The sequence below is a fragment of the Astatotilapia calliptera genome, chromosome 6, assembly GCF_900246225.1.
Source record: "Astatotilapia calliptera chromosome 6, fAstCal1.2, whole genome shotgun sequence".
Taxonomy (NCBI): Eukaryota; Metazoa; Chordata; class Actinopteri; order Cichliformes; family Cichlidae; genus Astatotilapia; species Astatotilapia calliptera.
The window spans coordinates 21,301,263-21,315,517 of record NC_039307.1 but is presented as its reverse complement, the minus strand read 5'-3'; the positions used below and the strand labels follow the sequence as shown (position 1 = coordinate 21,315,517).

Below are 14,255 nucleotides of genomic sequence, written 5' to 3'. Positions count from 1 at the left end.
TAAAAGCTTTGGCCTATTGTTTAGACCTTTAAAAATTACTTTAAGAATAAATATGGGAATGGTCAGCACCTAGGATGTAGTTTGTTTTAGTTCAACACAAACCCTGGAGAGGCAGCTTTTGACACTTTAACCTTTCACATTGCCTACTCATTGGGAATTGTACCATCATCATTACTGCATTTACACATTCCTTACACTCAACAGAGGATCTTCTAAGGACAGAGCAATTCACATAAGTTAGCCAAAACGTCTAACTGCTTATTTCCCACAGTTCCCACTCTTACTTAACTTTATGATCTGCTCATTTTTCCTCTTGTAAATCCTTTTGAAACAAATGTAATAATAATAACAAGAAAAATGAATAATGTAATTTTTTATGAAAATGAACCCATAGGCTGGGAACAAATTCTTACATAATGGTTGAAGGCATAGTTTTAAACCCACCCTCATTAGTGGACAGGTCACAGTTAATGATATTCTTTCAGTTTTAAGCATATTTTGCCTTGCTGTTAACAGAAACTGTGGCTGAAGTAGTCCGAGAGTAATGTTGTTGATTTAAAAAAAAGTAGCCCTCACTGTTTGTTGAAATATCTACACCTACATTTATAGATACTATTTTAGGATTGCTCTGCACATTCATTTGCCTCTTTTCGAGTATGTGATAATTCCATCCCTGGGGATGATCCGGGCAGGCATACCCTGCAGCCCATAAACATGAGGAACGCCCTCCGAAAGGAGCGATTGAACAAACCATACAGGAAAGGGTTTAGGGATGAGTTGATATACCCTAACCACAGAAAGAGATCCCAGAGGACCACCTCTGTGCTGTATTCAATGAACGGGTCCACGATGTTGACAGTAAAGAAGGGCATCCAGAAGATGAGAAAAACTCCCATGATGATACCTAAAGTTTTTGCTGCCTTTCTCTCCCTCTTCATGGCATTCCTGTGTCTTTTTTTCTTGCTTGAGTCTTTACCCACTCCAGCAGCCATCTGGCTTTCCATGGCACTGATCTGCCTGGCCTGCCGCTTGGCAGCTTTGAAGATCTTCCAGTAGGCTACTAGCATGATTGCCATGGGCAGGTAAAAGGCTACTAAAGAAGCCATGACAGCATAAATGCGACTGACCAAGAACACACATAAATCTTTAGGAATCACCATGTCTACACCAGCAACATGAAGGTCTAGCATAATGGGGCCAAAGGAAATGAGTATGGGGACAAGCCAACATACAGCAATGAGGAGAGCTACCCGCCTGTGGCTCATCTTTAACGAGTAAACTAGAGGGTTACAGACAGCATAGTAACGGTCGAAGGCGATGCAGCTGAGATGAAATATGGAGGCAGTACAGAGCATAACATCTAGGCTAGAGTGTATCCGACAAAAAAGAGAACCAAAGTACCAGCACCCCTCCACAGTTCGAATCATACTATAAGGCATCACTACAAGGCCAACTAGGCAGTCAGCCACTGCCAGGGACATGACGAAGCAGTTTGTGGGGGACTGCAGCTGCTTGAAGTAAGCAATGGACAAGACCACCAGGAAGTTGCCCACAACTGTGCAGATGATGCCAACCGACAGGAAAGCATACAGGAAAATGCGAGAGACCTGATGCCTCAATAAAGTACACGATTGAAGTTCAAGTTGAAGAGATGTGTTATCATCTCCGAGCCATCCCAAGGTGCTGTTATCCATGGCCTAATCAAACCTGTCAAAACATACAGAGAGAATTGGAAATAATTACTTCGAGGCATTTCATAGCACCACTCTATGGCACATTAACAATGAAAAAGTGGACAAACCACCCAGAATCCTGTTTGTTTCAGGCTGAAATGCAGCTCCGGGGCTACTTTTTATCAGTAAATCTTTGAACAGTGAACTTTGGTTTGCCATATAAATCACAAGAGACCATGGGCCTGAAAAGCTTGTTCTCAGAGCAGGGGGCGTATCTAACACACAATCTCTTTGCTTGCTGTGGCTAACAATACCGGGTGGTCTTCTAATCAACACAGATGTTGTTATAATGATTGAAAGGTTATATTACATTTTATTTACAAAATCACGACTGGACATTAAAAAAAAAAAAGGCTTAATGCATCAGACAATAGTTTGAATACCTTCAGAGGGAAGTGAATTCTCCAAATTCTCCAAAAGTAGGTGGATTTAGAGTCACTTTTATGAAAACAAAAAAGCAAAATTACAGTATTACAGTGCAACCATGTCTTGTAATCCATGTCGAGGTAGGAGGTATTAAGACATTGTTTGGACTGATATTTATTTCCAATGCTCCCCTCTATCTGGTTCTTGACCAACCCATTTTAAAAATTAAACAAAACACCTTTTTTGAAACCATTTTACACCCATCAACACTGTAAATACTGCAACTTGAATTACTTGTTATATAGAACAAGGCCACTGTGCATTATAAAATTACAAATCATCAGCACTTAAGGAAAAAAAAAAGTTAGTGTCCCGTTTCAGTTGAAATGATGATAACTTTGAACATTAGTCTCTAATTAGTCACAAATTGAGAAAATCTGAACCTGAGTTGCTGAAAAAGTTACTTACTGTGTATTTTAGCATTTGTGATAAAGAATATGATAACTAAAAAAAGAATATAATCACAACTAGAAAATATATTATTTAAATTATTATTAAATTATGACAGAACCAAAAAAGTTAAGAGGTGCAAAACAAAATTAGAAAGCGCTGTTCTTCAGACAGTTGGGACGCAGTTCTTGAATAAGTGCTGAGGTCACAGAGCTTATCTTAATGAGGAGTTCCTGGTCTTTATGCACATTACTGTACAGATTAACACAACAAGTGATACCACACATAACTCAGCTGCTTTAACTTTCAGTAGTAAGTTACTACTACTTAGACCATTTTGATAATGATTTTTTTTAAAGTCTTCTTTTGCTTGCTGCAATTAGTGGGTTAAAAAAAACACTTCTCAACTTTTTATAGTACAATTTTATATACCTTTATGTCCATACTGGTTTTTGCTGTATCAGAAAGTCTGTTTATTTGCACTGTTGACCATTTATTCTGGAAAAGCAGTTTTACTGTAGCACCTACCTCATCAAAGAAATAGAAGGCAGTTCAGCATTCAGCTAAAATGTGTAGGAAGAGTCATGTTCACGGCCCTGCACGCATCATTTGATCTTTTCATTCTCTCATTTTTCTATTTATTGTACTTCCAGCCTATAATCATTTGTGCAACAGCTATATATTTGCATCTGGGTCTGATAATAGTCCTATCTAGCAAAAAATGATCTGTCAGTTGATTTATATTATTCCTGGTGAAGGATTATGTATTTTTATTTTTTATCTTCACATCTTTCTGTCATAATGATCAAACAAAGCACTTGCATTATTTTGCACAATCTTAATTACAAATTATATAGGGGTGAAGCCCCATTTTTCATCTCGAATATAAATGCTTCAACTCACAACATCACAGGGATTCTATCAGAACAAAGAACAACTTGGTTACAGTTTAACTAAGCTTATTTAAAGCTGTAAACATTTCAGTCAGGGTTAGCGCTCACTAAATAAACCGTTTTGTTTATTATAACAATTTCCCTTCACTGGCGGTCATAGAAAAACAGGTTAAAAAAATGACACTCACCTGTGATGAAGAAAAATGATCGTCTGCTCTTGTGTGTGTCATACTGCAGCTCTGTCAGCCTTAGATTTACACCGACGAGAGAGATAGTAGAGGAAGCGGGCTGTAATGAATACATGCAACAATAACCACACTAATTAAATGCCTTGCCTTGCCAACTCCCCTGCTAACACAATTCAAATGAATGTAAAAAAGGAAACCATTTTTTTTTGTTTTTGATTTTTTTAAAAAGATTTTCTGATGTGTGCACAGCGGCACAAAAGACATTATGTGGTTTAGAACAATTAAAAAAAAAAATAGAACATATCTGACACCCAAGTAATACAGTAAAACATAAAAAAACCTCTTTTTTTAAAGTAAGCAATTCCATATGGATAGGTCAAAGCATATTTTAAAGATCTAGAAGTCATTGGCTCCTAGTACAGGAGGTAAATATGTGAATGATATTTTTGTAAAATACCCAAACTATTAAATGGACTTATTTATTTTCGCTTCAGGAAAGACTGCTGTAACTTTATCAGGGGTGACTAGTCTGCAACTGAAAAAACCGAGGTCAGCAAGTTTTCAAAGCAAGTTAGGATCATTCAAAACAATATAAAAGTAATTTTAAGAATCAAATTTGCTATTAGAAACAGTGAAATAATAATTAAAAAACAAAACAAATTCAATTTGATGAAATAATTAGCAAATGATTTATTCAATTATCTGATTTCATACTTTAAATCAGTTTCATATTTGTGAAACTCCATTTGCTACAAACCCTTCAAACATCTCTCATCATCCCTTTCATGCGTTTAAGCGCGCAGTCGACCACAGCCAATCCTGCCGAGCTTGAATACCTTGGGCCTCAGCCAGTGACAGGCGTATTTCATGTGTGGCGGACGTGTTCTAATTAAACATGGGGGAATTTTTAATGAAGGGTGCAATAAAAGGCAGATTGCCTCAATAATTAGTGTTTTGTTTTTTTTTACCAGTCATTCATATGTGTAATGCAAGTGTTCTTTGTAGGCGGGGTAGACTACCACACATCTGTTCTTTTGTTTGTGAGAGTAAAGTGAGGAGACAGTGATTCCAGTGCTTTGTTTCTTGTACTCGACTGCAAATAAAATGACCCTTCTTATTTGGTTACGCATTTCATTATCAATACTGTAATATTTAATAATGAGACAATATTTTTATTATTTGATCATTTAAATTTGTCCTAATTTATATAATCACCATTTCAAATTGTACAAATTTAAATTCGAAGAATTGAAAAGTGTGTCTGTGAAGGTTCTCAGTCATCCAGGTCATCGTAGTCAAAGGAGCTTGCAAAGAAAAGCGTCTGGACTTCTTTAAGTTGCTTGAAGACGTTTCACCTCTCATCCGAGAAGCTTCTTCAGTTCTAAGGTCAAATGGTGGAGAGTCCCAGATATAAACCTAGTGGGAGTAACCCCCCACAGAGGGACAAAAGGACCCCCTGATGATCCTCTAATCGCCTGGGCCAAGGTGTGAAACTGGGTGTGGGTCCCAATCAGCCAGAGTTTCGGGTGTGTTCATTGTGAAACCTGGCCCCACCTTATCATGCGAATTCCTGAGATCAGATGGCCCAGGATGTGAGTGGGCGTTAAGGCGTCTGGGAAGGGATCTCAAAACTGGATTATAGATGGCAGAGAGTTGGTGTCATAAACCCCCGCCTCTGTTCAAAGATGGTCGCTCACAGTGGACATAGATGGCTTCTTTCACTCTTCTTTCAAACCATCTGTCCTCTCTGTCCAAAATGTGAACATTGGCATCCTCGAAGGAGTGTCCTTTATCCTTAAGATGCAGATGGACTGCTGAGTCTTGTCCTGTGGAGGTTGCTCTTCTGTGTTGTGCCATGCGCTTGTGAAGTGGCTGTTTGGTCTCTCCAACGTAGAGGTCTGGGCATTCTTCACTACACTGTACAGCATACACCACATTGTTAAGTCTGTGTTTTGGAGTTTTGTCTTTCGGGTGAACCAGTTTTTGTCTGAGCGTGTTGCTGGGTCTGAAATGCACCGGGATGTCATGCTTGGAGAAAACCCTCCTGAGTTTTTCTGATACACCGGCTACATAGGGGATGACAATGTTGTTGCGTCTGTCCTTCTTATCCTCCCTCGCTGGTGTCTGGTCTTCTTGATTCTGCAGAGAGCACAAAATCACCTTTTAAGTGAAAGGATAAGACAGGTCCATTTCACCATAGATGCCCTCCAGATCAAGATCAGCCAGACCCTGCAGGAACTGGAAATCCTTCTACCCTCTCCAATCTTAGAAGAGGTTTACAAGTTTGTGGACAAGGCTCAGCGGGCCCAACACTATAAAGGAAAAGAAAGACAATGCAGGAAATTTCACACATTGCTTTCAAAAACACACACTCCTCATCCTGAACCTACACAACCCAGAGAAGAAAACACACCTGATGCCAGTCAGGAGAAATGGGTTAAGAACTTTTCAGACAGAATTCTCACTGAACCTGAAAAGAGAGTATTAGCCAAAGGACTCAGATTTGCCATTTCTCCACAACAGTTGCCCATAGTGGACCTCATCACAGCCACAGAATCTGCCATACGGATTAATAAATTATCACAGACAGAAGCAGAGCAAATCAGGATGAAAGTCTCAGCCATGCTCTCCAGTGCCAAAGTCCCTCCATCCAACCTCACAATACAGGAAAAGACGGCCGTCGCTTCCCTGAGCAAAGACCACAACATCACTGTTTTACCAGCTGATAAGGGAAGATGCACCGTGGTCCTAAACACTACAGATTACCATACAAAGATCACTACTCTCCTCAGTGACAACAATACCTACGAAGCCTTAAAGCAAGACCCCACAAGCAGCTACAAAAAGAAAGTTATAGCTTGCCTTCAAGACTTTGAAAAGGACAAAATTATTGACCGCCTTACATATCACCGCCTTTACCCAGGGGATGCCATACCCTGCATTTACGGACTTCCTAAAATCCACAAGGAAGCTGTCCCACTCAGACCCATAGTCAGTAGCATAAACTCAGCCACTTATAACATTGCTAAACACCTTGCTACCATCCTTGCTCCTCACGTGGGGAACACCCCACACCACATCAAGAACTCCACCGACTTCACCGACAAGGTCCAGAAACTTACCGTGGATCCAGATGAAACCATGGTGTCCTTTGATGTAGTCTCTCTCTTCACTTGCATACCCACCACGGAGGCCGTGGAGACTGTCAGAAAACGACTACAAGAAGACAGCTCCTTGGAGGACAGGACCAACTTCACACCCGATCAGATTTGCACACTGTTAGACCTCTGCCTCACCACTACATATTTCAAATACAATGAAGGCTTTTACAGACAAAAACATGGCTGTGCCATGGGCTCCCCCGTGTCACCTATTGTAGCCAACCTTTACATGGAGGAAGTGGAAAGGAAGGCTCTTGGCTCTTTCAAAGGAAGAGTACCCAGCCACTGGTACAGATATGTAGACGACACCTGGGTCAAAATCAAGACACAAGAAGTGGAATCCTTCACTGCGCACATTAACGCTGTGGATAAAAACATCAAGTTCACCAGGGAAGACACAAAGGACAACTGTTTGCCTTTCCTGGACTGCGCTGTGCACATTGAGGAGAACGGCAACCTCAACATCGAGGTTTACCGGAAGCCCACACACACGGACCAGTACCTCCGCTTTGACTCCCATCACCCTCTGGAACACAAACTTGGAGTAATTAGGACCCTAGAGCACCGGGCAGAACATGTTCCCTCTAAGCCTGAAGGAAAAAAGAAGGAACACACACATGTAAAGGAAGCACTCAAAACGTGCGGCTATCCTAAATGGGCGTTCTTAAAGTCAGCAAAGAGGCACAGAAAAGAAGATCAGACACCAGCGAGGGAGGATAAGAAGGACAGACGCAACAACATTGTCATCCCCTATGTAGCCGGTGTATCAGAAAAACTCAGGAGGGTTTTCTCCAAGCATGACATCCCGGTGCATTTCAGACCCAGCAACACGCTCAGACAAAAACTGGTTCACCCGAAAGACAAAACTCCAAAACACAGACTTAACAATGTGGTGTATGCTGTACAGTGCAGCGAGGAATGCATAGATCTCTACATTGGAGAGACCAAACAGCCACTTCACAAGCGCATGGCACAACATAGAAGAGCAACCTCCACAGGACAAGACTCAGCAGTCCATCTGCATCTTAAGGATAAAGGACACTCCTTCGAGGATGCCAATGTTCACATTTTGGACAGAGAGGACAGATGGTTTGAAAGAAGAGTGAAAGAAGCCATCTATGTCCACTGTGAGCGACCATCTTTGAACAGAGGCGGGGGTTTATGACACCAACTCTCTGCCATCTATAATCCAGTTTTGAGATCCCTCCCAGACGCCTTAACGCCCACTCACATCCTGGGCCATCTGATCTCAGGAATTCGCATGATAAGGTGGGGCCAGGTTTCACAATGAACTCACCCAAAACTCTGGCTGATTGGGACCCACACCCAGTTTCACACCTTGGCCCAGGCGATTAGAGGATCATCAGGGGGTCCTTTTGTCCCTCTGTGGGGGGTTACTCCCACTAGGTTTATATCTGGGACTCTCCACCATTTGACCTTAGAACTGAAGAAGCTTCTCGGATGAGAGGTGAAACGTCTTCAAGTAATTGAAAAGTGTGTTTATCTTCTTCCATAGTGAATATATTTAAAGAGATTTTTTTTCTTGAGTCAGCTCTCTTTTCTTTTTTGTGAATGATACAGCTACTTTATCAGAAACCTTTATCACAAATGGTCTTCATCAGATTGGTTGTCAAGGAAACATTGTTAAGGAAGGAAAACAGGGAGAAGGGGTCGAACTATGCCAAATTATGCAACAACTGGACTGATAATCAGATGCAACAGATCCTACGGAGACATGAAGTCAAATCTGAAATTTCTCATTCAAATCATCATCAGTATGAAACACAGGGGATCAGGAAAGCGGGACACTCAGTGTCTATAGCCATCTGTAAAACATAGTGGAGGTTCTGTCATGCATTAGGGTTACATTACATTGGAGATGTTCTTGTTAGAATTAAGATTCACCATGCAAAACCTTCAGAAAAGCATCTGATTGGCAATTTTCTGATTTTCATTTTCATCTGCTTTTCAGCATGACAATGCTGACAATGATGACAGCTGGTGATTTAAGAGCATACATTGTAGGATTATTGCTAGTGGACTGCCCAAAAGATGACGGAGATTAGTAAGCAGGTTTGGTGTTCATAGTTTTGGTATTTTTCTTTCTGAGCAATTTTGTGGTAAATGGAAAACTTTTAAAATCTAAAAGAATAGCTGACTAAGTTTTGCTGCAGCTGCATCCATTTGTGCGGCGGTATTGGTGGTCGAGGTAGTGTGTCTATTAAGGGAATAGTTCTTGAGAGTGTCTTGGTGTGACTGTCTCTCCCTCTCCTTTTTTCCTGTTGGCAAAGTGTTATGAGAGAATCCACTGTTTTCGCCCCACTGCTTGGTACATTTAAGGTGAATATGCTCACCTTGCATATTGTCCTAATCCATCCTTCCATTTCATCTAAAGAATGTGGAGGAGGATTAACAGAAATGTTTGCTTTTTTTCACCCTTACCATATTTCACCGTCCCAGGCTATGCCATGAAGAGAACTGCACAGAGGCAAGAACTTCTTCATCAGTGGCTGGGTTCAAAACTAAAACAATCTCAAAATGTATTTTTGAATGCGAAGAGAAAAGATGTCAGCATATTTACATTTGGCAGGGAAAGTCAAGTTAACATTTCCTTAAACCCCCTGTTGTCATCCTGTATTTCACCAGCCTCAGTGCTCCACAGCTGACAATGCAACACGTTCTCATCCGACAATGGGTTCCAGCATCACTGTTAGTCCTTTTGTGTGTTCTTATCGTGAGAAACATGACAGCGGAAGAGTGTGGGTGAAATACTGGCCAGAATTTGACTTGAGTTGGTTGATATCGTTTAAATGTGGATGTGGAATGGACTTGCACTTACATAGCACCTTCCCAAGGTGCTTTCAACTTAAGGCATTCACACACACATTCATACAGTGCTTTTATCTATACCTTGGAACTTTGAGTAACATTCATACACACACGATGGATGGTTTGGGGACAACTGGAGGGTCAGTATTTTGCTCACAAATACTTTGACTCATGGGCAGGAAGAGCCAACGATTAGATTGGTAGATGACATGCTCCACCATCTTCCCCAAATGAAAAGTTATTTACCAAATAGTTATGGGTCACACAGACCACTGCTGTTTTTGAAAAAGTGGTACTCTTAAGTAATTAAATTACATTTCAGAATTGTGAGAAATGCTGCACTCCTCTGTATACATAATTTGATTTTTGTTTTCTATAAAATCTTTTCAACTTGTGGTCACTGCCTGTTGATATAAGGGCAGTTTAACCTTGTCTTACAGAGCCCCAAAACTCTTGCATTTCAGGGACTAATTCTTGGGTTAATGCAGCCCTCTTCTGGCATGCCATTCTCATTACATATAGACAATGAGAACATAAATCAAATGCAACAATCATTAAATTATACATTATTATTGTTATACGCATTATGTATGCACAAACAACAAAGTCATTACTGTTTAAATAAACTATATATTTTTCCCAAACAGTAAATTGGTGAGTGGATTCCTCCCACGGTCTGCAATCAACAGTTGCTGAGGAACATACAACACATTTATGCATGTAGCTTATTTGTCTGGTTTTTTTAAAGCAGTTCCTTCAGATAAATGTAAGCATATTTATTTTCATTAGTGATAAAAGGATTTACAATCCTAAATTATTAATCGTTATTATTATTAGTAGTAGTAGTAGTATTACTAGTTTCTCTCAATCCTAATCAAACTTTAAATGGCAACATTATAAAAGTTTCTTGTTTTAAAATGTCCTTAGAAACAGTTTAATGTTTCATCAACTGTTCTCTCAAATCTCCTCTAAGATTAAGGCCATTTTCTGTGGAGAAATAGCCTAATTTCTTATATTGCACAAATGGTAAGGCAAGACAAATTCACATGTAACAATTTGCTAATTGCACTACTAAAAACATGTGTATCCCAGAAGCTTACCTGTTAAATCTAAGAAAAGACTGCTAGTGTTAGAAGCCTGCTTGTTTTGATGCTTTATAACATTTTTTCATATTGATACTCAATGACTAAAAAGTGAGCGTTCAATAAGGAGAGAGTTCATTAGAAGGAACTGAACATGATTTATAAATATACAAAATTCCAATTATGCTATTTGGCAATTAGACTCTGATGGCCCATCACAGAAGAATGAAATCCCAGGGGTGACCCCCCAGAGTTTAGATGGTGGTGGTGGTGGTAAAGACAAGATGGAGGCTTGGGTGGAGTGTCTTGTGTGAGACAGTGATGGGAAGGAAGTGGTTTGCATGAAGGAGACTGCAAGAGCGAATGAAAGATGAGCAGGGCGATTAAAGTACGCAGAGTGGAGGCTGACTGAATTGAAGAAAGCAGGCAGCAAGATGATTGGACTACAGTGATGATGTTGGCATTTGTTTTACAGTGGGGGAAAGTGATGTGAAAGAAAAGACTAGCAGCCAAAAACCTGGGAAAATGGGCTGATCAGTGAATACAGATGTTCTTTACTGAACTTATTATTGAAAAGGGTGGGCAGTGACATGGACAGCCAAGCTTGTCAATTTCATTTGTTAAATTCATACCATAGGTGCATCTACTAAAAATCTTGGATAAGTAAGAATTTTGTTGACCTTAACAACAAGGTCAAAGGTCAAGTTTTCTGATAATCTTTTGAATGCAACATCTCACGAAGTAAATGATATAGGATTTTGAAACTGATTCCAAAGGTGTATCTACTAAAAATCCCAAACTCAAGATCAGAAATGTACTTTTCTGAAAATCACCTATGGTTTTCAGATTTACACCATGGGTAGGGATGGGAATCGAGAATTGATTTTTATAGAGAACCAATCCTTTGGAATATTTAGTCTGATCACTGCTTATGCTTTCCATTTGCACTTGAGCTTTGATCTGCTGATTTCAGTTGCTGTGGCAGAGGAGGAAAGTAGTGGTGTAGAGCGTGAATATGAATATTACTTTTATTTTTTGGCAAAAAAGGAGGAGAGCACAATGATGAAAGTCAAACTGCATGCAGGAGAGAAACAGTTACATTATGCTACCAACACAAGTTTGGCACAGACAGCATGCTAACACTAAGCTAAGCCCCTGCCCAGCAGCCAGACCCTGAATTTCAACAAGTAACAAGCTAATGATCAGCAACCATTTCTATTTCTGTTTATGTTTCTACAGTAGGATCAATGTGATGATTGCTTTGAAGTCTCTTTCTGCTGGTCTTCATCTTTGCTTGGTGCTGTCAGCTTTGTGGTCATACCTAAATACTAAAAGAAAGATAATAAGCTTTTGACATTTGAAATATTTTTAAGCATTTTTGGCAAAATCTTCAAATTTTCAGCATTCAAAATGCATTTTTGCTCGTTAGCAGTAGCGGTTTTAGATACACAGGCGGTTGCCCGGGGCGGCATCGTGGTGGGGGGCAGCATCACGGGCATCGGCAAAAAAAAAAAAAATTCTCTGGCTGGCTGGAGCAGCATCTAATAATAATCAACTCGCAAAATAAAACAAAATAAAAACAAACCAACAAACACGAAAACACCAGACATTATGATACAGACTTATAATTTGCACCGATGTTTTTTCGTAATTCTGTACACGAAAAATGAGCGCGAGAGCCTTCGGTGCGCCTGCTTGCTGCTGAAGTCAAAGTAAACTGTATTGTCATCTCCACTACATACAGTCCAGCATATAGAGAGACGAGACAACGAGGCTCCAGTTACAGCAGTGCAAGTAAACAAACAATATATATAAGAAGAGTAAGAAAATAAATATACACTTTAGGACCAGGGGTAAAGGGATCAATAACAATTTAAAATTTATAATTTTCAGTTTGATGATTTAAAGTCTCACACACAACCCGTCGAAAGGGGAGGGAGACCCGCTGCTTCCAAATAGAGCACATTTCATTTATAATGTTGTAAATCCAAGCCCATTATGTATTCATGATTTGAATCCTGGGTTGTGTGAAATCCCAGAAATAAACCCTAGACAAAGTGAATCTGTGAACTAAGGTGTAGGTCTATTAGGTCATGTTGTGGTGATCCTTGAGTTGATGGATGGGTGTTCATACTGGAGTGCAAAATTAAAACCAATGGAAGATGGACAAGAAAAGTTCAAAGCCATCAGGTGCTCAGTTTAGAAAAAAGAGAAAAGAAGAGGAGGAGAAACGAGCAACAGATACAGGTAAGCAGATGTGTCATTGGATAATGGCAGGTCATCCTGAAACAATCAGAATCAGAATACTTTATTAATCCCTAAGGAAATTATGTGGGTTACAGTTGCTCCAAGAAGACATGGTAAAAATAGCAACAGTAACAGACTGTTGATTTGTCCTGTTCTCATTGTATGACGAATTATGATGGACGTTTGGTAGCCGTTTGCATACTATGCATACTCTCTCTCTCTCTTCACGTGTGTGTGTGTACAACAGTTTCATGTTAATGTACAATCCTTAATATGTTTTGTGTGTGTGTGTGTGTGTGTGTTTCAGCTGTTTTACAGAGCAATACGAAAGTAATGTAACAAGTACTATAATAAATAACTTTCTCTTTGAAGTAGTTAAAAAGTAACGTATTGCATTACTTTTATGAGAAGTGTTTTGTACAAAAATAATAATAATATTTTCTTTTGTTCTTTGAGGAACACCGATCTCCAACATGCACAAACATTTCACAAAACAGCATGCAATTAATTTGCACAAATTTAATGTCTTTTGACTTTTGTAATGTCAGAATTGCTAAAATCCTATCAATTCTCCATCTCTAACCAAGTGCATCTACTAGAAGGCTAAGGGGAAGCACTTGCAGTCACCAGTATTTTATATGACATACGTAAAGTAAAAGCTCAGGATAATGTCCTGTAAAAATACTTTTTTACAACATCTTTTTAGTTTTGTGTTGACTGTTGGAGTTTAAGAAAAGGAGTGTATGGATATGACCCATTTTCCAGAACAGATAAGACTGTAAGTTGTGGAGCTTGGTGTGTAGTGTGACTTGTAAATAAAAACAATTTTGTACACAACCTATTGAACCCAGTTCTTTTTATTCTTCTACTGGACAGAGAAGACGCAGACTCAAAGTATTTATAATCATTTTATGATTCTTTACTTCTTTACCTCTGCCCTTACTTGATGTGTGTGTGTGTGTGTGTGTGTGTGTGTGTGTGTTGCTTAGTTCCGCTTTTCTGTCTGTACATGTGTTTTCTGTTCTTAATATACTGCCTCTGCAGCTCTGCACAAGACTTCCTGTTCTGCACAGTTCCAGTCTGGCTGAGCAATTGGTTTGTGAGTCAAAGCTGGCCTTCCTTTATACAGGCCTTTATTATAAAATACATAGAACAAAATACACAGAAAATAAGCACTAGAAAAGATATATATTCCCTAATAAACCAGAGATTTCACAGCTTTTCATGTACTTCTACCTCTCTCACCATCAGACCTATAAGAGTTCAAGTTTGCTTTGGAAATCATGGATACAGCTAATGAGTGACC

The 14,255-nt window shown here is 39.6% G+C and overlaps 2 protein-coding genes across 2 annotated transcripts in view; one reads left to right on the top strand and one right to left on the bottom strand.

The window, feature by feature from the left end:
* LOC113024198 (MAP/microtubule affinity-regulating kinase 4-like) overlaps positions 1-14,255 on the top strand; it is a 597,794-nt gene that overhangs the window by 16,232 nt on the left and 567,307 nt on the right. The window lies entirely within an intron of this gene.
* LOC113024208 (5-hydroxytryptamine receptor 4) lies at positions 530-3,688 on the bottom strand. Its single transcript, XM_026171081.1, has 2 exons — positions 3,631-3,688; positions 530-1,707 (listed from the first exon to the last, which is right to left on the bottom strand). The coding sequence occupies exon 2, from the start codon at positions 1,692-1,694 to the stop codon at positions 618-620; it is 1,077 nt and encodes a 358-aa protein (XP_026026866.1). The 5' UTR covers positions 1,695-1,707; positions 3,631-3,688; the 3' UTR covers positions 530-617.